Here is a 20,726-nt window from a genome sequence, read left to right as displayed (position 1 = left end):
CATTAGCATCACATTGAAGCAGAGATTCAAACACCTCAAACATGGCTCTCCAGGGGCTGCAGGGGGGAGACAGTAGGACTCACTCCCTGCAGCATCTCACAGGTAAAAGCAGGACCCCCTCTTTGGAACTTGTACCCCCCCCAATTCTCCCTCCAAGGTTCACAGTCAACTGCCTCCTCCCTCCCTCCCCACATCACATCAGCCAGGGATGGGGGCTTTTTTCTTTCTCTTGCACTTTCTCTTCATTGACTTTTTGGTAATTTGAAACATCAAGAAGAGAAACTGCCAAAGATGCTTGGGAAGGGCTTAGGACGTACCAATAGATTTCCATGTCCAACCAGAAGTCACACAACTCTGGTAACTCAGCCCCTTTGAAGCACTTAGGGAGGGAAGGTCTGTTGGTCTAGAATGGGTGGATTCTTTTTCTTGGGAGCGTCTCCAGCGTGAGAGGCTGAAGGTGGTCTGGAGTGGGGGCTGAAAGTCAGGTTGTTTCCTGCCTCTGAAGGGAGAGTCCCATGGGGCATGGGGTTGTGCCCTTCCTGGGTGAGAGAGGGGGGCAGGGAGGGTTGAGGCAGCTTTGGACGTCACTCACATCCTCTGGAGAAGCTCGGGGAGGGAGGGATTGCAGGCACCCCACTTCAGGGGTTTGGTTCTTACATCCTGGGACCTTCCAAGAAAGTTGTTATGGGGCAGCATCGTTGGAAGCCATGGGAGCCCTCCGGTGGTGTCACACAGGTTTACATGTTGTCCCTTGTGCTGTTTAGCATCCTTACGAAGCCACTGACAGCTGCCCTCAGGAGTTTTGGACTGAGGTCTCCCCAATCTGTGGTGGACACCCAGCTTTATCCCGCTTTTCCATCTCAGTCAGGGCTGGAAGTTGAAATGCTACACCAGGGCTTGGAGGTGGGTGTCAAGAGATGAAGCTGAATCCTGAAAATGACCTATTGGGAAATGAACTTCCACTTTGTTCATGTTATTGAGATCCCCTGCAATAATTTGGGAGACAGTGCCACAATGGGACCATTCATTGTTTTCCTTTTCACCAGGTATGAGAAAAGAGAGAGTCCAGAGAAGCCACTGGCTTTCCCTCCAGAGCTGAAGAGCAGGATCTTGGATTCCTGTGATCTGAATCACCTTGTGGAGGATACAATGAAACAATGGAAAGGTAATGAAAAATGGGTGTCAGGATTTCACACTGGGAATTCTATTACTTCTTCAGAAGTCAACATGCCAGGCTCTTATTGCATGGAATTGAGTAACCCCAGGATACCTTCCTTCTTGGTGCTCCAATCTTCATTTCCTGTCCTCAGAATGGCCCATGTATATTGTGACGCTGAATCCTGTAATGAAAGCCTGTAACAGAGTGTAGAGCAAAGGAAGGATTTTTTTCCTCCCATGTGCTTCTGTTTTCAATTATACAGAACCTCCTTTTCCTTTTGGTTACCCATCTACACAATCTGGGGTTGTCCTTTTGGTGGTTCTCCTGCTCTGAATAGAGTCAAAGGGCATTGAGAAGCCCCCAGTTCCCCCTCTGCCTCCTGCTCAGGCTTGTTTCTCAGCAGTGGAGCCAAGGCCTGAGCCGTCTCCTCCTCAGATGTCCCACTGCAGCTGCCATATCTAGTGCTTTATGTGTCAAAATCTCCTGAGAGTTCCCACATTGAGAGTGGAAGCAATTGCACATGAGCCACAAAGGGCACAATTATGCTTGTTAACAACCTTGAAGGTTTGTAGAAGGTTTGTGAGGAAGAACTTCCTTTTGGCTGAGAGCTCTGCCAATCCTTCCTCATCAAACTTTGCTTCTCCTTATGTTTCACAATTTTGGCTTTAATTATTCCCACCACCACTTAATTGGGAAGATGTTAAGGCTGCCTCCATCTCCCATCTGCCTCCTTTTACCAGATTCCTATTGCTCTGCCTCCCCTCCAGTCCAAGAATGTAGAGCCCAATTTCAGGGACAAAGTTCAGAGACCATCAGGATTTATGCTGAATATTCTTAATCTGCTATTTAAAGCTCTGGTTATTTTCATAGATTCTTCCTATGATTTCCTTGTTTTTAATTATTTTTGTACAATTTAATTAATATTCAATAATTGTATTTGAATTTAAGGATGCTACGTTTTGAAGTGTTACTTTTGTATGGAGATTTATTTCAGGTGGAAGAGTGTTGCCCTTCCACTTTATATCTTTTCTTGTGGCTGAACTAAAAGGACACTGGCTCAGCTACAAGATCTTGGAGAAGGTGTCCGGGAGGGCAAGAGTTTTGACAGTACTTGAATTTAAGGATGCCACATTATGAAGTGTTACTTTTGTGTAGAGATTTATTTCAGGTGTAATAGTGTTGCCCTTACACTTTATATATTTTTTGCTTCCCCAGATGCTCTGCTATTCAGAAAACTGATTCAGAAAGGTAAATTTCCTTCACCCCGATATGGTCCCCCTTCATTCCACACACAGCCCAACAAGACAATGACAAAAATCTACCGACAGCATCAGTGCTGTCAAGTATCCCGTTTTCCCCAGGATTCTCCCTTATTTCAAGCAGTTTCCCGCTGCTCTCCCTTATTTTTTATTTCCCTTAAATTTCCCGTTTTTAATGGAAGGAGCTCCTCCCCTGCTGGCCAGGGACTGGGTGGGAAGACCTCGCCTACTTGGGAGAGAAAAACCTCAGCCCTCAAAGCAAGTGGGAGCCGTTTCCCGTGCTTACAGGGGGGTGTATTCCTCCCCCTGCATCAGCCCCTGTCCCTTGCCGCCGAGCCCCTCAGCTGGCCAATAGGGTTAGCTGGTGGGCGGACCCTGGCTGCCTTTGAGCAGTTGCTGCTTCCTGTCCTGTTTTGATGGGATCAGACAAGAAGACGATGGGGCTCCATCGCGCGGAGCACATGGCTGCCCTCCTCTTTGCTCCGCTCCGAGCCTGAGCCTGCTTGGAGTTTACATTGCTGCTCCGCCCACTTTTGCTTCTGGCTCCGCCCACCACTGACATGTGACTGTCCCTGGGATAGGTGAGACTGCTGGTTCTTGCCAATAAGATTCTAGCCGCCGTTGTGGCATACATAAAAAATACTCTGTCCTGACTGGGTATCTCTTCATTGGTCATGCTCAAGAGAAATGCCTCTGGTTTCTTACTAAAGGTAATTTTCATTACCTTTTTAAGCTCATTATAAATCTTATCCCAGAAAGCATTTACCCCTGAACACGACCACCACATATGAAAAAAGGTACCTTTCGCAGCTTTACATTTCCAACACACATCTGACATTTTAGAATTCATCTTAGCTATCTTAACTGGTGTCAGATACCATCTGTATACCATTTTCATTATGTTTTCTCTTAAACTGTTACAAGCAGTAAAATTGATACCTTTCTGCCACAATCTCTCCCAGTCATCCATCATAATATTATGTCCCACATCCTTCGCCCAATCTATCATTGTCGATTTAACCAATTCATCTTTCATATGCCACTCTAGCAGCAAATTATACATCTTGGAAAGGTTTTTAGAGTTCGATTCGATCAGTTCTGTTTCCAGTTTTGATTTTTCCACTTGAAAACCAATTTTTTTGTCTAATTTAAATGTTTTGTGTACCTGATGATATTGCAGCCAGTCGGGGACTTGACTTTTGACTTGATCATAGCTTTTCAGCTTAAATGAGTCCCCTTCCTGCTGCAATATGTCCATATATCGTAACCAACTTGCAGACATATTCGGTCTCTTATAGGCCTTGGCCTCCACTGGTGAAATCCATCTAGGAGTCTTTCTCTCCAATAAGTCTTTATATCTTATCCAAACCTGATACAAAGATTTTCTAACTATATGGTTCTTAAAAGTTCTGTGGATTTTAACTTTGTCATACCAAAGATATGCGTGCCAACCAAACATATTATCATGTCCTTCCAAGTCCAACACATCCACGTTCTCTAGTTTAAACCAATCCTTCAACCAGCAAAAGGCCGCTGCTTCAAAATAAAGTCTTAAATCCGGCAGGGCAAAGCCTCCTCTCTCTTTTGAGTCTGTCAAGATCTTAAACTTAATTCTAGGCTTTTTACCCTGCCATATAAACTTCGATAGGTCCCTTTGCCATCTCTTGAAACAGTCCAATTTATCCAAAATTGGTATGGCTTGGAATAAAAACAGCATCCTTGGTAGAACATTCATTTTAACCACTGCTATTATTCCCATTAATGACAATTTTAATCTCGTCCATATCTCCAAGTCTTTCTTTATCTCTGTCCACAGTTTTTCATAGTTGTCCTTGTACAGGTTCAATTTTTTTGCTGTGAGATTGATACCTAGATATTTTACAGTTTTAACAAAGTTAAGACCAGTGCCATCTTGTAGTCTTTGTATCTGTTCTGCACTCATATTTTTACTTAAAACTTTGGTTTTCTGTTTATTTAATTTGAAGCCAGCTACACGTCCAAATTGTTCAATTAATTCCAGGGCTTTGGGGACACTGCTTTCCGGTTCCTGTAGGGATAGCATCAAATCATCTGCAAAGGCGCGTAGTTTGTATTCTTTCTCTCCCACCCTAATTCCTTTTATCTGTTTGTTTTTTCGTAACATATTTAGGAGGACTTCCAGGACCGTAATAAATAATAAAGGGGAGATAGGGCACCCTTGTCTTGTTCCTTTCTCAACTTCAATTTCCTCCGATATCACACTGTTTACTATTATTTTTGCTCTTTGTTCTGTATAAATGGCCTTAATGCCATTTAAAAATCTTTCTCCAACTCCCATCTTTTCCAAATTCTTTTTCATAAATGTCCAAGATACTTTATCAAAGGCTTTCTCTGCATCAATAAACAATAGTGCTGCATCCGTATTTATGTTTCTCTCCAGCTTTTCTAAAATATCCACAATAATTCTCTTGTTGTTACTTATTTGTCTTCCTGGTAAGAAACCTGCTTGATCTTTATGTATATAGTCTTTCAACACTCTTTTCAATCTTGTAGCCAAAACATTTGCGAAAATTTTATAATCCACATTCAGGAGGGAAATTGGGCGATAATTTTTCATTGAAGTCTTGTCTGTATCTGGTTTTGGAATCAGTGTGATAAAGGCTTCTTTCCACGTCTCTGGTGCCCTATCTCCTTCTAGTATTTTGTTGCAATTTCTTTCAAAGGCTGCTATAGCCAATCTTTCAAAGTCTTATAATACTTTGCTGTTAATCCATCTGGTCCCGGGGCCTTCCCTAGTTGCATGTTGTTAATTGCATCCTCTATCTCTTGGATCGATATTGGGTGGTTGAGGGTTACTAGTTTTTCCTCTGGGACTTTTTGCAATCCATTTTTTTCCAGAAATCGGTCTATCTCTGCTTCTTCTATCTTCTCCTCCTTGTACAGTTGCTTATAAAATTTTTGAAAACACCATCTGATTTCCTCCGGGTTCTCCACAATTCTTCCATTTACTACCAAATTACTAATGACATTTGCCTTCTGTATTTTCTTTAGCTGCCAAGCTAATAGTTTTCCACATTTATTAGCGGATTCAAATGTTCTTTGCTTCATCATTTTCACTTTCCATTCAATATCTTGATTCACAATTTTTGCATACTGGGATTGCAGGTATTTAATTTCCTTTTGAATTTTTACACATTTGGGATGTCCTCTTAATTCTTTTTCCTTCACTTTAATTAATTTCAACAACCTTTCCATTTCCGCATTTTGTAGTTTTTTCTTTTTTGCTTTTTCACTTATGAGGAATCCTCTCATTACCGCTTTACTTGCATCCCAAGCAGTCCTCTTTTCAACTTCCGAATTCCAATTAATTTGAAAATACTCCTTCATCTTTTTCACAGCTCTTTCTACCAGCTTGGTGTCTCTCATCAAAGCGTCGTCCATTCTCCACCTGAAAGAATCCTTGGAAATCATTTTTAGAGTTACCTGTACCGGATTATGGTCCGAGTAAGTCTTTGGGCCGATTTCTGCTTTTTGTATTTTTGGTGCCAATTCATTCGAGATCCAAATATAATCTATCCTCGACCATGACTCCTGAGATTCACTGAAATAAGTTGCCTCTGTTTCGGTGGGGTTTTTTAACCTCCAAGAGTCCACCAAATTCAAATTGTCCACCATTTCAAAAAGAGTCTTTGGAAGTTTCCCATCATTTGTTAATTTAGTTCTTTGAGATCTGTCCATTAATGTGGAAACTGCACCATTAAAATCTCCAAGGCAAACTAATTTGTAATCCAAATAGTCCAGCAGCAGATCATGTATTTTCTTGTAAAAAATTGACTTTCCATCATTTGGTGCATAAAGTCCCAGAATCAAAATTTTTTCGCCTTGTACTTTAATTTCGATTGCGATGTATCTCCCTTCTTCATCTTTAAATAGCTGTCTTGGGCTATATTTCTCCTTTGCATATATTACTACTCCTCTCTTCTTGACTTTATCCGATGATATGAATTCTTGGCCTAATTTTTAGTTCTGTAATAATCTTCTGTGTCGTCGAACTATGTGGGTCTCCTGTAGACATATTATATCTAGATTTTTCTTTTCCAAACTGTAAAACACTCTGCGTCTCTTTGGTCTCTGGTTCAATCCCCGAACATTCCATGTCATTAATTTGAGCGCCATTTTCCTTTGTTTTAGTCTCCTCCTCCAGATGCCTCTGCTTTCTTGCCTTCTTCTGGGTCCTTTTCACTTGGTCCTGGTACCCCCGGCGGTGGAAATGTTTCTGGAAATTTGTAAAAGAGTGCTGGATCGAGTGGTGTACCTTTGTATTCTTCCAGATGTTTATCCAAAAAATTTTGCTTTTCAGCCGGGGATCTTATCCTTATCTTTTTCCCTTCAAACGTAAATGCAAGGCCTTCTGGAAATTCCCAACTGAAGGAGATGTTTCTTCTTCTTAGCTCGGCAACCAAGTCGTTATAGGAAATTCTCTTGTCCAGGAAAAATTTGGGGATATCCTTATAAAAAATGACTTTGTTCTGCTGTACCACCAGGTTGTTTTTATAGTGTAAGTCCAGGAAATAATCTCTGTCGTGTCTATCGTGCAGCACAATCAAACAGTCACTGACTGTTTTAGTGCTTTTCTTCCCTCTGGATCCTCTGGGTCCAAATCTGAAGGCCTTCACTATGCGTGCTGAGACGTTTACTTCTTCCAATTGCCAGTATGTTGAAAATTGCTCCACAATATATGCTTTCAGGTCGTCACCTTCCAATTCTGGAAGACCTCTCAAACGGATGTTCCCTTCTCTTTGGTGGAGTTGAAGAAAAGCAAGAGATTCTTCTACAGTTCTCTGTCGTGTTCCAATTTTCTCTATTTTCTCCAAATCGATATTGTCCAATTTCTCCTCCACCTTTTTTATTTTTTCTTTGACCACTTTAATTTCCTCTGAATCCTTTTTCAGGATTGTCACCTCCTGCCCAATTTTATTAATTTCCTCTCTGTTCTTCCTTACGTTTTCCTCAATTTGACCAATTGACTTTTCCAATGTTTGGGTGGAGTTTTTTATATCAGCTTTTATATCAACTTGGAGTTTTTCTATTGCAGAGTTAACTGTTGTGTTAACTGATGCACTAATTGTATTGACTGAAGCCTGCGTTTGCTTCAACTCCTCAGTCACACTTTTGAGTCCTTCTGCAATTTCTGCAACACTAGCAACTAATTTCTCCATTTGTTCCTGTAAAGTTAGGGAAACAGAGCCTTTTCTTTGTGCAGAGCTAGTTGTTTTAGATCTAGTGCTCTCATGCATTTCCTGTGAGCTCTGCAATTGTAATCTCAAGGTCACTCCAGTTGCTGTGGTAACAGTCTCAGACATTCACAGCGGAAGACCAACAGTCCCAAAAGTAAACACCAGGTGGCCAGCAACTCAGTTCTGAGAACAAAGAGACTGCTGAGCCAGAAGTCCCACACAAGTCCAATAATCCAACTTTTAGGCAAAGAATTCAAACTTTCAAAGTTCCAAACTTTTTTACAGCCAAGAAGAGTTAATTTTAAATAGCCCAAGTCAGTAGCTGTTTTCCACTTGCAGTGTTACCACCAAGTCCATATAGTTAATTGTATCTGGCTGCAAAGTAACTAAAATGTCTCCACTGGTAAACAGTCACTGAAACAGTAACAAAAAAAATTGGCAACAATATAATGCAGCCCGCTTCTGACCCTGAATCCTAATCCAGAGGGTGAGCGGTGTCTTCTTTTGCCATATCACTTATTTTTAAGTCTTAAAACATCTTTAAAACAACTTTTAATCCACTTTTAAAAAGTTTGGCAGAGTTCGCAAAACTTTTCCGTTAGTCGCGGCTTTGATCTTTTAGCGCTACCAAGCTCCCGCAAGCAGTTCAAAGGGAACAGGCTTCCTTTTGAGGTTTTCTCTGTAAGCTAAATTCTTCAAAGTTGTAAGTCAGTTCAAAAAGTTTACTTACAGAATTTCTCTTGCAGTTTCTAAGTCGGAAGTGCCGGGTGCTCGAGTCTGGCGGGATCGCTGCTTTGTCCTCCGGAGGCAGCCGTCTCTTCAGTCCCGTACCGGAGCTCCGCTCGCCTGGTTTTCCCCCTCACGAGGGTCAACCAGGAGCAGAGACGGTACGTCTGGGACCCACAAGACCACGGTCCACGGGACGCTCTTCCCGTGGCTTTAAGGGACCCGCGGCGCAGGCACGGTAGTCCCTAAAGCCTCACGGAGGACGGAGCTGTTAAACTCCCGTCCGCCATTGACCGGCACCAAACCGGTCTGAGGCTGGAACTGCTTAACCAGAAATTGGTTTTGTTGAATCGGGATATGGCAGAAAGGGTATATCCCACAGATGAGACTTTTCAGGACATTGCTGTAATGGAAGAGAGCCTTGGCAAAGAGCTGAAGGGGATTATTGAAGAACAGAGTAAAATGGTTTGGCAACTCCGAGAAGAAGAAAAGTCCTGCGGGAGTGGCAGACCCAGGATGAGGAGATTTTTTATATCCAACTTCTGGGGTGAGAGCTCGGGAGTGATGGGGAAAAAATTATTAAGTCTACAAATAAAAGAGGAATGGAATATCGAACCGGAGATGCTGGAAGGTGATGAACTGTGTACCCTGATGCTCTATGCAAGGATTGTTGTGGACTTTGTCTGGATCTGTGGACTTACAAGAAAAGAGGACAATTTGAGGAGTGGTTTCAGCGTAAGATGAAGAGGGAAAATGGTTAGAAGGGGGATAGGATGAATTGTATTAAGGGTAAAATTAAGATGGTCTATTATGGTACCCTGAAGCCGGTGTGTCAAGATTTTAAGTTTCTGAACTAGAGAAGGGATATTTTAATTTTTCTTTATTAGCAGCAGTTTAAGGGAAAGAAGATGTTTGATATGATTTGATATAAGAAGTAATATGTGAAGATATGAAGCTTTGTTATTAATTATCATGAAGTTATAATATGACTAGATTTTATTTAAGTTAAGAAGTGATATATTATTGTGAACTAAAAAACAAGATTTTAAGAAGAATGCTTAGTTTTGAATTTTTAAATGATTTTAATTTTAGAGATGTGAAGTTATTAAAGTAAAATTTGGAATTGGAGCCGAAGGAGAGAAAGCAGGGGAAGTCAACTGTAATGATTCAACCAAGGAATTTTTTTTTTTTTGTATGTAAACAAGAAGAAGAATCGTTGGTGTGTCTGTATTTGTTCAGTTATGGTTGTGGTGGGTTTGTGTTTGGGTTAGTGTTGGTGAGGGTGTTAAGTTGTTCTTTGTTATGGAAAAACCAATAAATTCTTTAAAAAAAAACATATAATCTAGACATTATAATCCACAAAAAATAATATTTGAAAAAACAAAACATACAGAAAAAAGCAAAGAATTATAAATAACAATTAAAAATTGACTTCCAATTGTCTGTATATCGCTTCCCTTAATAATGAAATAAAACTTGCTATACCTTATACAATGATTGAAAAATATATAACTAAATAAATAGCTCACATTTTCATATAAATCTCCCCACATATATCTCAATCTAAGCAAATCACCAAATCCATTCTTATACCTTCTTTTTTCAGATAGTCTTCCACATATTTCCACTCAGCCTTAGATCTTTGTTTGGATATATTTCGAATTGCTGCCGTCATCTTAGCCAAATTCATGAATTCCACTAATTTAATCAACCATTCTTGAATTGTCGGAATTTTCTCCCCTTTCCAATTTTGGGATATAAGTAACCTGGCTGCTGCGCACGCATACAAAATAATATTTTTCCTATCCTATGGAATATTTTCAGGAGTTATACTTAATAAGAAGACCTCAGGTTTTTTCCCAAACGTGCACTTAACCATCTTCTTTCATCTTTCGTATATTTCACTCCGAAAACCAAAAATCTTTGAACATTTCCACCAGCAATGAAAATAACTGCCTATTTTTTCATGGCACTTCCAACAATCCATTGATTGCGTCTTAGAAATTTTTGCTATTTTCTCTGGGGTTAAGTGCCATCTATAAACTAATTTCATCATATTCTCCTTAATTCCAGTACAGGCTGTAAATCTCATATTAACTTTCCATAACTTATCCCATTGCGCTCTGTAGATTGGTCTTCCTAAATCTTGGGCCCATTTTGTCATCACACATTTCACTTCCTCATCTTTTAATTCCCATTCTAATAGATATTTATAAATTTACACTAATGATTTATTGGAACTATCGACTAAAAGCTCTTGCAATTTAGATTTATTTTCCAAAAAACCTATCTCTTTATGCTTTTTAAATAAGCTCTGTATCTGGTGGTAATGTAGCCAGCTTGCACAATGTTGTTTAATTTGTTCATATGGTTTTAACACAAGTTGATCTTTTTCCTTCGTTATTAATTCCTGATATGTTAACCATTTTCCTTCCTCAGCCCGCCTATTTAAAGCAGTCATCTCTAGCGGTGATGCCCACCAAGGTGTCTTCGGTTCAAATAAGTTTTTATAATTCTCCCATATTTTAAATAGTGATTTTTTAATTATATGATCTGTAAAATTTTTATGATTCCCTTTCTTTTCTTGTAATAAATATGCGTGCCAACCAGCCAAGTTCCTGGAGCCTTCCAGCTCCAGCAGCACTTTATTTTCAAGCAGAATCCAATCTTTAAGCCAACAAAGGCACGCAGAGGCATAATATAATTTTAGGTCTGTGACACCCCAGCCTCCCCTTTCTTTAACATCCGTTAACAATCTATATTGAATTCTTGCCTTTTTCCCCATCCAAATAAAATTACTTAGATCTCTCCTCCAAGATTCAAAAGTTTCTTTTTTCCCTACAATCGGTAGCATTTGAAACAAGAATAGGATCTTGGGCAAGACCAACGTCTTTATCGCCGCTATTCTCCCCGAAAATGATAAATTTAACCCTTTCCATCGTTCTAGTTCCCCTTTGATTTCTTTCCAAATTTTTGAATAATTATTGTCGAATAAATTTATATTAGTTGCAGTCACCACAATACCTAAATATTTTTGTTTTGTTAACTATCTCCCATTCCGCAACTGATTCTAATTTAATTGATTCATTTTTTCTTATATTTTTGGGAATTATTTTTGTTTTTTTAACATTAACTTTAAATCCTGATAATTCCCCATAATTTTGTAATTTATCTTTCAAATTGATTATTGATCCCATTGGGTCTTCCAATATTACTATAATATCATCTGCAAAGGCTTTTGTTTTATAAATTTTTCCCTAAAGATATTCCTTTAATATTCTTATCTTCCTTAATATCCTTCAGTAAAAATTCTATTGTGAGTATAAATAATAAGGGGGATAATGGGCACCCCTGGCGCGTTCCTTTAGTTATTTCAAATCCCTCCGTTATTTCACCATTAATAATTAATTTAGCTGATTGTTTGTTATAAATTGCTTTTACTCCTCCCATAAAATTCCCCACTATACCTATTCTTTCTAATGCTTTTTTCATAAACCCCCATGCCAAATTATCAAAAGCTTTCTCTGTGTCAAGGAAAATAAAAGCTGCTTTCTTACTTGGGTTCCAATTTAAATGTACGATCAAATTCAAAAAAAATCTCATATTATTAAACATTTTTCTTTTCGGCAAAAACCCCTGTTGGTCTGGTCCAATGATCCTATTCAATGCTCCTTTTAATCTATTACCTAAAATTTCGGCAAAGATTTTATAATCTGTATTGAGGAGGGAGATAGGTCTAAAATTCCCGACCTGCTCATTCCCTCCATCCCCTTTTGGAATTAAAATTATATATGCCTCTTGCCAAGTCTTTGGGAACACTCCCTCCTCCATGATTTTATTCTGCCTAGAGCAGAGAATCGCAACAGAGTAGCATCTTAAAAAAAAAAAAACAACAACAACACAGCAGCATCTTATGCTAGTGACATACTGTATAAAACCCTTCTCTTGTGGCTGAACTAAAAAGACGCTGGCTCAGCTACAAGATCTTGGAGAAGGAGTCCGGGAGGGCAAGAGTTAACATCCCCCTGCCCTTAAGGAGAGTCCATATGTACATGTTTAACAGTTTAATAAATTGTTCTGTGCACACTTATGTTCACAAAGAGGTGAAATCCCATTGATCTGAAAGGGAATCTGGGTTTTCCAGCTGTTTTTTATTTATTTAACAAGATGTCTATCTCTGTCTCTCGGCTGACTCTGCCTAAATCTTCTCTTTCCCTCATCTTCTCCCCAACAGCAAATGTCACTCTGGATCCAGACACAGCCCATCCCCAACTCATCCTGTCCAAGGATCGGAAAAGCGTGAGAAGGGGAGACAAAGAGCAAGACCTGCCTGACAATCCTGAGAGATTCAACTACAGGCCTTATGTGTTGGGATGTGAGGGATTCACAGCAGGCAGACATTTCTGGGAAGTCAGTGTGGAAAGTGGGGAATGGTGGGCTGTGGGGGTTGCCAGGAAGTCTGTGGAGAGGAAGGGCTTCTTCCCCTTAAACACTGAGGAAGGAATCTGGGCTGTGGAGAAATCTGTAGGCGAGTACTGGGCCTGCACCTCCCCTGATGACTCTCTTCTGTCCCTGAGTGGGGAGCCCAGGAGGATCCGGGTGACTCTGGCCTATGAAGGGGGACGTGTGTCTTTTTCTGACGCTGACTCAGGAGCCGAACTCTACACGTTCTCAGGAGCCTCATTCTCTGGAGAGACCCTCCTCCCTTTCTTTTATCTGTGCAGGAATAAAACCCACCTCAGTATCTCCTGAGGAGACTAAATCTGCCTCTCAGGCCCAGCAGGAGTTTCTCTCCAGACCAGAGGGACTGATATAAAAAACATTTACCCACCAAGAGCACTTTGGGCAGTTTTTCAAGGGCCCTTTGAGAGGATTCATTCCAGTCAAAATCAGCAGAAATAACAAAACAAAAATGGGTTGTTGTGGCTTTGCATTTTCCTTCCTTTTCCCAGAATTCCCTCTGCCTATTACTTCTTAAAGAGACAGCCACACGTTTAACAGTCCCAATAAATAATATTTTCCTCAAACAGGCTCCCTGACCTTCAATCTCGTTTTCTTTTTGAGATGTTTGATTTGGCAGAGAATGAGACTCTTAACCCAGGGTTGTGGGTCTGAGCCCCATGTTGGGCAAAGGTTTCCTGCACTGCAGAGGGTGGGACTAGATGACCCTCAACTCTGCAATTCTAGGAAACCTTTCTCTCCCCACAAGACCTTATGCAGCTGAAAAATTCATGCATCATTGGATTAATAGATGACTAAAAAATGAACCCCTTCACCCACGTCAGGCAGGATAGCTCCTTGCTCTGGAGACCCTAGGTGGGAAGTGTTGCAGAAATTATGGGGGTGGGGCACCCAAGCAAAGTCTCCTCCTGAGCAAACTCATTGGGGTATTCAGTGATGCCCTTAAGGGAACCCATCTCCCTGCCATGATCCAGTAGGCGAGAGACCACATGCACAGGGAAATGCCTCAGCAGGTAATCTCTGGGTGCTTCAGGAAGCCACCGGGCTAATATCCCTCAGCTGGAATCCCATTGTTCTCTCCCAGATTAGTGCTCAAGGTATCCTTGCCAATACTTAACACCCATTCACATTGGCTTAGGGCTATCTCCCTGATATTGCTCTGTTTCCCCCATATGTTAATCTTGTTTTTCCTATATGTTAATCATGTATAACCCTTCCCTTTTGTGATGTAGTGATGATGTTTTAGTGATGTAGTAATGATGTTTCCAAACTGTATTCTGGGATATGATAGGAGTTTTTAAAAGTTCTTGTAACGCTGCTCTGGGTGTGCAGTTTGACTGTAACCTATTCCGCAATAAACCCTGTCTTCCTTGCTCCAGTGGCTGAACTTTTTTTTTTATTTAACTCCGCAGAAACCAGTGGGCTTATCCCCAAGGGCCGGGTGCCTGGGCAGTTCCACACCTGGGATTTTCCATTTACAGGAAGAAAATGAAAAAGAAATTGAACAGGGCATCAGCTTCAAATGCCCTCTGCAATTACAGCCTCAACATCTCCACACTTTGACAGAAATAAACCTCATTGCATTGAGTGGGGCTTCTGCCCAGTTATACGTGTTTCAATTTACAGGCTGGATTCTGTATATCGGGGGCATCAAACGGGGTGTCCTCTGGATAATGCTGGACTCCAACTCCCCTCCGGCCCATCCAGCAAGGCCAGGGGTCAGAGAGGATGGGAGTTGCAGTCTGGCAGCTTCCGGAAGGGGCCCCATGGGCTGTGCTGCCCTATACATTATGCAGGGAACCTTCTCTGTGCCCCTCAACCCCATCCCAAATACACACCGCTCCCCCAAGGAGCATTTTTTTTCTCAGCAGGACTCACTCTGGTTCCACTATCAGGGCCACTGACTACGGACTGGTGCAGCCTGTTCTTTTTTCTTTGGGGGGGGGAGATAAACCCTAATCCCCTCCACTTTAGGCTGGGGCCACCCAGACCGCTCTTGTATAAAACCTGCAAGCAGGACCAGAGAACAAAACCAGCCTGCCACCACCACCACCCCACTATGGGGCTGCCCCACGAGATTGGCGGCTCGGACAGGGAAGCCGCAGGAGCCAGCGCTTGCTCGGCAGGTCGCCCCTGGACGAGCAGCAGCGCCAGCAGGATGTGTTGTGATATTATTACAAGCCGAGCTGCGAGGTCACTTGACTATGAGTCATGTTTTCATCCTGTGGGAAAACCACTGGTCCTACCAGCTTATCTTCACATGTGATGTTATTGTAATGTACTGATTTACTTTACTTTCTGTTCTGGCTAAGGAGATGCTGGACGCAATTACAGACAGCTCTGAATTCATGAGCCGGCTACGCAGAGACATACTCTGCATTTTAACTGCAATAAAGTAGTTTTAGCCTTCACTGGCTTGTGCGTGTTGTTCTTCACACTGGGAACAATCGCATATTATCTTTGTGCCCCTGGACTCCAGTAGCCAGGAGGGCACGGAGACTTCGTCCGCCCGGGGGGTCAGTCTCTCAGCTTGCCCCCGCGGGAAGTTTCATAACAGGATGGACTGTGCATGCTTGGATTTCCGGGCATGCGCAGTCTATCCTGATGCATACGTCATGACGTCACGACACATGCGTCAGGACACACCGCCCAAGGGGGTGCCTCTGCGGCAATGCCGCCCCTGGTGCTCCAGAGGCTTCCTACGCCTCTGGCCCCGGGCAACCTGAGCTGGGGGTCTGGCGCGCCGCCCACCCCCACTGCTGACAGACAACACCACGCTGAGAGCAACAGGAAAGGGGTGCAGCACCAGACAAGCGAAGGGTTGAGGCTGCTGCCACCACACAAGAAATGCACACATGAGACACTGCCCTTGCCTACGGGGATCCGGCCGTCAGCAGTTCTCAGAGGGAACCCCCTGCAGCACAGAGAGGAGCATGAAACTAAGCTGCTTTTGAATGTTCTGGACTCGAGCGGGATGCTGGTGGCCTCTAGCTTGTCTGCCCCATCTTCTTTATGGGCCCCATGTGGGAGAAAGGTGCCCCCAGATGCCTGCACGCCACTTTGCAGCCCCTTCCACACCATCCTCGCTGAAAACAGCAACCCTCATTACAAATGGGAGGGGCCAAGGGCCTGGGCAGGCACCATGGGGCCACATCGGGAACCCCAGGAATAAGCAGGCATGAGTGGCCATTTTGCCTAGAATGGACAACGCCCCCCCCCCAAAAAAACCACAAGTGTTCTTGGCTGTGTCCCTAACACATTTCTCTTGCATTGGCAGTCAGAATGCAGAAATACAATGGGAGCAATAAGCATGTTCAAGAATGCTGTTTGAAGGTGTACAATACAGTGTGACTTTAAATGACACTATGGATGAGACATCAGGGCTTAGATTGAACCCTTTTTAAGGTAGGCCATGCTGGAAATAGGCATGGAGATAGAACTCAGCAAATGCTAATATTGCATGAGGTTGCAAAGCAGAGAGAGAGAGAGAAACCAATAAGGGTTATTCAATCACTGAGGCTCAGAGCTGCCTTGAAACAAACTCCTATGACTGTCGGAAACGCAGCTTAATTCATGGCAAGGTGTTGTGAACAGGTGCTAGCAAAGTGGGTACCTAGTGCTGGTGCAATCACTTATTCCCCCCTCACATCACTTTTTATCCCCCAAACTGCTCTGTGAGGTTGACTGGTATCAGGAACAGCAAGTCGTCCAGGGGACTATGAATTCATAGAATCATAGAGTTGGAAGAGACCACAAGGGCCATCCAGTCCAACCCCCTGCCAAGCAGGAAACACCATCAAAGCATTCCTGACAGACGGCTGTCAAGGAGACTCCACCACACTCCTTGGCAGCAAATTCCACTGTCCAACAGCTCTTACTTTCAGGAAGTTCTTCCTAATGTTTAGGTGGAATCTTCTTTCTTGTTGTTTGAATCCATTGCCCCGTGTCCGCTTCTCTGGACCAGCAGAAAACAATCTTTGTCCCTCCTCTATGTGACATCCCTTTATATACCGGTATTTGAACATGGCTATCATATCACCCCTTAACCTTCTCTTCTCCAGGCTAAACATACCCAGCTCCCTAAGCCGTTCCTCATAAGGCATTGTTTCCAGCCCTTTGACCATTTTGGTTGCCCTCCTCTGGACACGTTCCAGCTTGTCAGTATCCTTCTTGAACTGTGGTGCCCAGAACTGGACACAGTATTCCAGGTGAGGTCTGACCAGAGTGGAATACAGTGGTACTATTACTTCCCTTGATCTAGATGCTATACTCCTATTGATGCAGCCCAGAATTGCATTGGCCTTTTCAACTGCTGCATCACACTGTTGACTCATGTCAAGTTTATGGTCTACCAAGAGACCTAGATCCTTTTCACATGTACTGCTCTCAAGCCATGTGTCACAGCTCAGTTGGTTAGAGCATGGTGCTGATAATTCCAAGGTTGCAGGTTCGATCCCTGTATGGGACAGCTGCATATTCCTGTATTGCAGGGGGTTGGACTAGATGATCCTCAGGGTCCCTTCCAATTCTATGATTCTATATCTATGTCACCCATCCTGTATTTGTGCCTTCCTTTTTTTTTGCCCAAGTGTAGTACTTTACATTTCTCCCTGTTGAAATTCATCTTGTTTGCTTTGGCCCAGCTCTCTAATCTATTAAGGTCATTTTGAAGTGTGATCCTGTCCTCTAGGGAATTAGCCACCCCTCCCAATGAATTCCTAAAGCTAAAACGGGACTTGAACCCAACTCTCCCCAAGCCTACGTTTCTAGGCACCTGATTGCCTCCCCCCCCCCCTCTGCCGCCCAAAGTCAACGAGGGGAGGGTCGGCTGAAAAGTTATGCATTTACCTGCTTGCGCATATTGTTAGGACCCACCTTATTTTGGTGACAGAAAATGGTTTTAAAATGCTTTTAATTATTGTCTTTAGTGGTTGTAACCCATACCAGAACCTTGGGGTAAAGGGCTGGTTCATAACAAGAACAAGAATAAGTGGGGAGCTTTATCCTCCAAGTCATCTGAATTAGGCACTAATTTCTTAAAATGATAATCAACTGGGAGCTGCTTCTCTCGCCCACTGGAGCAAGCAGTTTGCATTCTTTTCTCCATTTTCTCTCTGCTCCAATCACAAAGGCCTCATTTCCTTGTGTTTTCTTAAGTTGCACAGATGGTTGAAGATTCTCCCCCAATTGGGGCATTTGCATGGCTTCCCCCATGTGTGGGTCCCTCTGTCACTCCGTAATGTATCTCTCGCCACACGCATATCCAATCAATACTAAGGAGGCCATGGAAATAAGCTGTCAACAGGAGGCTGTGGCCACATTCACACCTTTATCAACAAAGATAAACTTCTGGTGTTTTGGGTTCTCCTTCCTGAGAGGTTTTTAAGCAGAGGTTGGATGGTCATCTGGTTTGGATGATTTAGTTGAGATTCCTGTTTTGCAGGGGGCTGGACTAGAGGACCCTCGGGGTCCCTTTTCCAACTCTACAGTTCTATGATGCTATGATCCCAGGGTGGTGTACAACATCAAGGACACATTTTGCAGAGCATCAATAATAGAAACATAATGAAGGCATAATAAAAGGAGAAAAATAAAATGATCATAATAGCAGTCCCCCCACAACAGCTTTAACAGTGCATTGGTTACTTAATGGCTAAAGAGGAATGTGTTTTTGTCTGGTGCCTAAAGACATGTAATGATGGCACCTAGCGAGCCTTTCTAGGGAGAGCATTCCACAGTTGGGGAGCCACCACCAAAAGGGCCCTTCTCGTGTTGCCACCCTCTGAATCTCTTGGGGAGGGGACATAAAGAAGGCACTGTGATACCACTTTAAACAGTCATGGCTCCCCCCCCCCCAAGAATTGTGGCTAATGAGGTTTTTTAAGATGTCTGACAGTTGTTGGGAGAGACCCCTTTTCCTTTTACAGTGCTACCACTCCCAGTGAAGAGGGATTTTTTGGGGAGTAAGGATTGTTCAGAGAGAACTGTTGTAATGGCACACAAAACTTAAAAGAGGAAAATCAAAGCTGTAAAATAGGCACATGGGTTGAAATAGCAAAAGCCCCTGTGAAGGGGGGTTGACTGTTAAACCACGGGGAATTGTAGCTCTGTGAGGGGGACCAAGGGTCTACTGACAACTCATCGGTATCCTTAAAAGGACCACAGCTCCCAGAATTCTTTGGGGGAAGCCAGGATTGCTTGAAGTGCTATCGTAGCACTGTAAATGTATGGGGGGTGGTGTGGCTGCTGACCCACTGATTTAAGACTTCGAAATGTTGAAAGCCCTTCTCGTACAGCACCCTAGTTTGCACATCGCATGAAGCCAAGCCACACAGGCTCCCAGGGATGCTTCACTCCTCGCCCAGTAATTTGCCGCTGTGCTGAGCTGAGCGCTTGGCTTGGTGTGTCCCCCGAACCAGGGTTCATGGTTGAACTAGCCATCGTTCAGATTAACCATGATTTGGCCTGTGGTTTACGGCTTGTAGTTTAGACAGGCTAGACCCACAAGCCCAGGCTGGGATGGAGTGCTAAGCTAAGCTACGACTTGCAATCATAGAATCATAGAGCTGCAAGGGACCCCGAGGGTCCTCTAGTCCAGCCCCCTGCAATGCCGGAATCTAAACTCAAGCACCCATGGCAGATGGCCACCCAACCGCTGCTTGAAAACCTCCAGTCTGGAACAGCAGCCAACCAAACAGGACAAGGAAAGTGGCCGCAGGACAAGGAAAGTGGGTCCCGAATAGAAAGTGGGTGCGTTGGCGTCAAAGGGGTGGGCAGGGTGCTGGCGGATAAGCCCCCTTTCTCCTTTGTCTTTACCCCATCTCCCCTCCTTCTCACGAACATAAAACGAAGCTGAGGGCCACTTGATTATTTTTAATAAAAAAATTGATCTCTTCCCGCAAGGCGTTGCTGATTAAATATGCCACAAAAACATATACAAAATGATTGTGTATATAAAAACAGCTTAAAATTGCATACAATGGACCCTCCGGGTACTAACTCAATTCGTTCCGGGTGTCTGTTTGCACACCGAAAATTACGTAAATAGAGGTGCGCTTCTGCACATGTGCGTGGCGCGATTGAGCGCTTCTGCACATGCGCGAGTGGTGAGACCCGGAAGTATACACTTCCAGGTTTGCCTTGGCCGTAACCCGAAAATTATGTATCCAGGGGGATATATAAGTAGAAGTACGACTGTATATGGATGCAATTAAAAGCCAATTATAGATATGTTTGGAAACAACAAGACATAGGCAGAGTCAATTCAAATCCAATCCAGATAACAACTGGAATTTTTAAGAAATGCAGTCACCTTACCTGTTGCGTCATCTTACCTTGTGACTAATGTCTGGTGTTTCAAGGAGGCACCCTGACAAAGGAACTGTCCAAAGCAGAAGGGATATGTATCTAAGGTTACCAGACTTTTTTCAATGAATCCGGGGTCACTTTTCAACTTCCTACTAAATAGATGGACTAATTAGAATGAGTAACCAGACTTTTAGGAGTTTTCTTCACGCTTGCTAAATCAGAACTCCCATCCATTTAGGGCAGAGGCAGATTTTCTCCAATTCATAAATGACAAGGAAGCCTATGAATGAAAATAGTTACAGGTAGGTAGCCGTGTTGGTCTGCCATAATCAAAACAAAATAAAACAAAAAATTCCACACCTATCAGCTGATCACCCATTCCCACCACCCTTCTGAGTAATACCCCTCCCCACTCCCTCACTATATTTAAGGGTCTGGTGACTTCCGTTTCAGTGTATCTGAAGAAGTGTGCATGCACACGAAAGCTCATACCAAGAACAAACTTAGTTGGTCTCTAAGGTGCTACTGGAAGGAGTTTTTTATTTTATTTTGTTTTGACTATGAATGAAAATGTTGCAGTATGAATACCACAGCTTA

General features: G+C 42.9%; 1 protein-coding gene across 1 annotated transcript in view; it reads left to right on the top strand.

Annotated features, from left to right (window-relative positions):
* LOC117042466 (E3 ubiquitin-protein ligase TRIM11-like) overlaps positions 1–13,338 on the top strand; it is a 42,845-nt gene extending 29,507 nt beyond the window's left edge. The window contains exons 13-15 of the mRNA XM_033142012.1: positions 1,047–1,165; positions 2,375–2,407; positions 12,595–13,338. Of these exons, the coding sequence (XP_032997903.1) occupies positions 1,047–1,165; positions 2,375–2,407; positions 12,595–13,112 (670 nt within the window). The 3' untranslated portion in view covers positions 13,113–13,338. The remainder of the gene's footprint in view (positions 1–1,046; positions 1,166–2,374; positions 2,408–12,594) is intronic.
* Positions 13,339–20,726: the final 7,388 nt, after the last annotated feature.

Source organism: Lacerta agilis, chromosome 2 (assembly GCF_009819535.1).
Source record: "Lacerta agilis isolate rLacAgi1 chromosome 2, rLacAgi1.pri, whole genome shotgun sequence".
Classification (NCBI taxonomy): domain Eukaryota; kingdom Metazoa; phylum Chordata; class Lepidosauria; order Squamata; family Lacertidae; genus Lacerta; species Lacerta agilis.
Note: the sequence above shows the minus strand (reverse complement) of the source record. Positions and strands in the feature narration are given on the sequence as shown.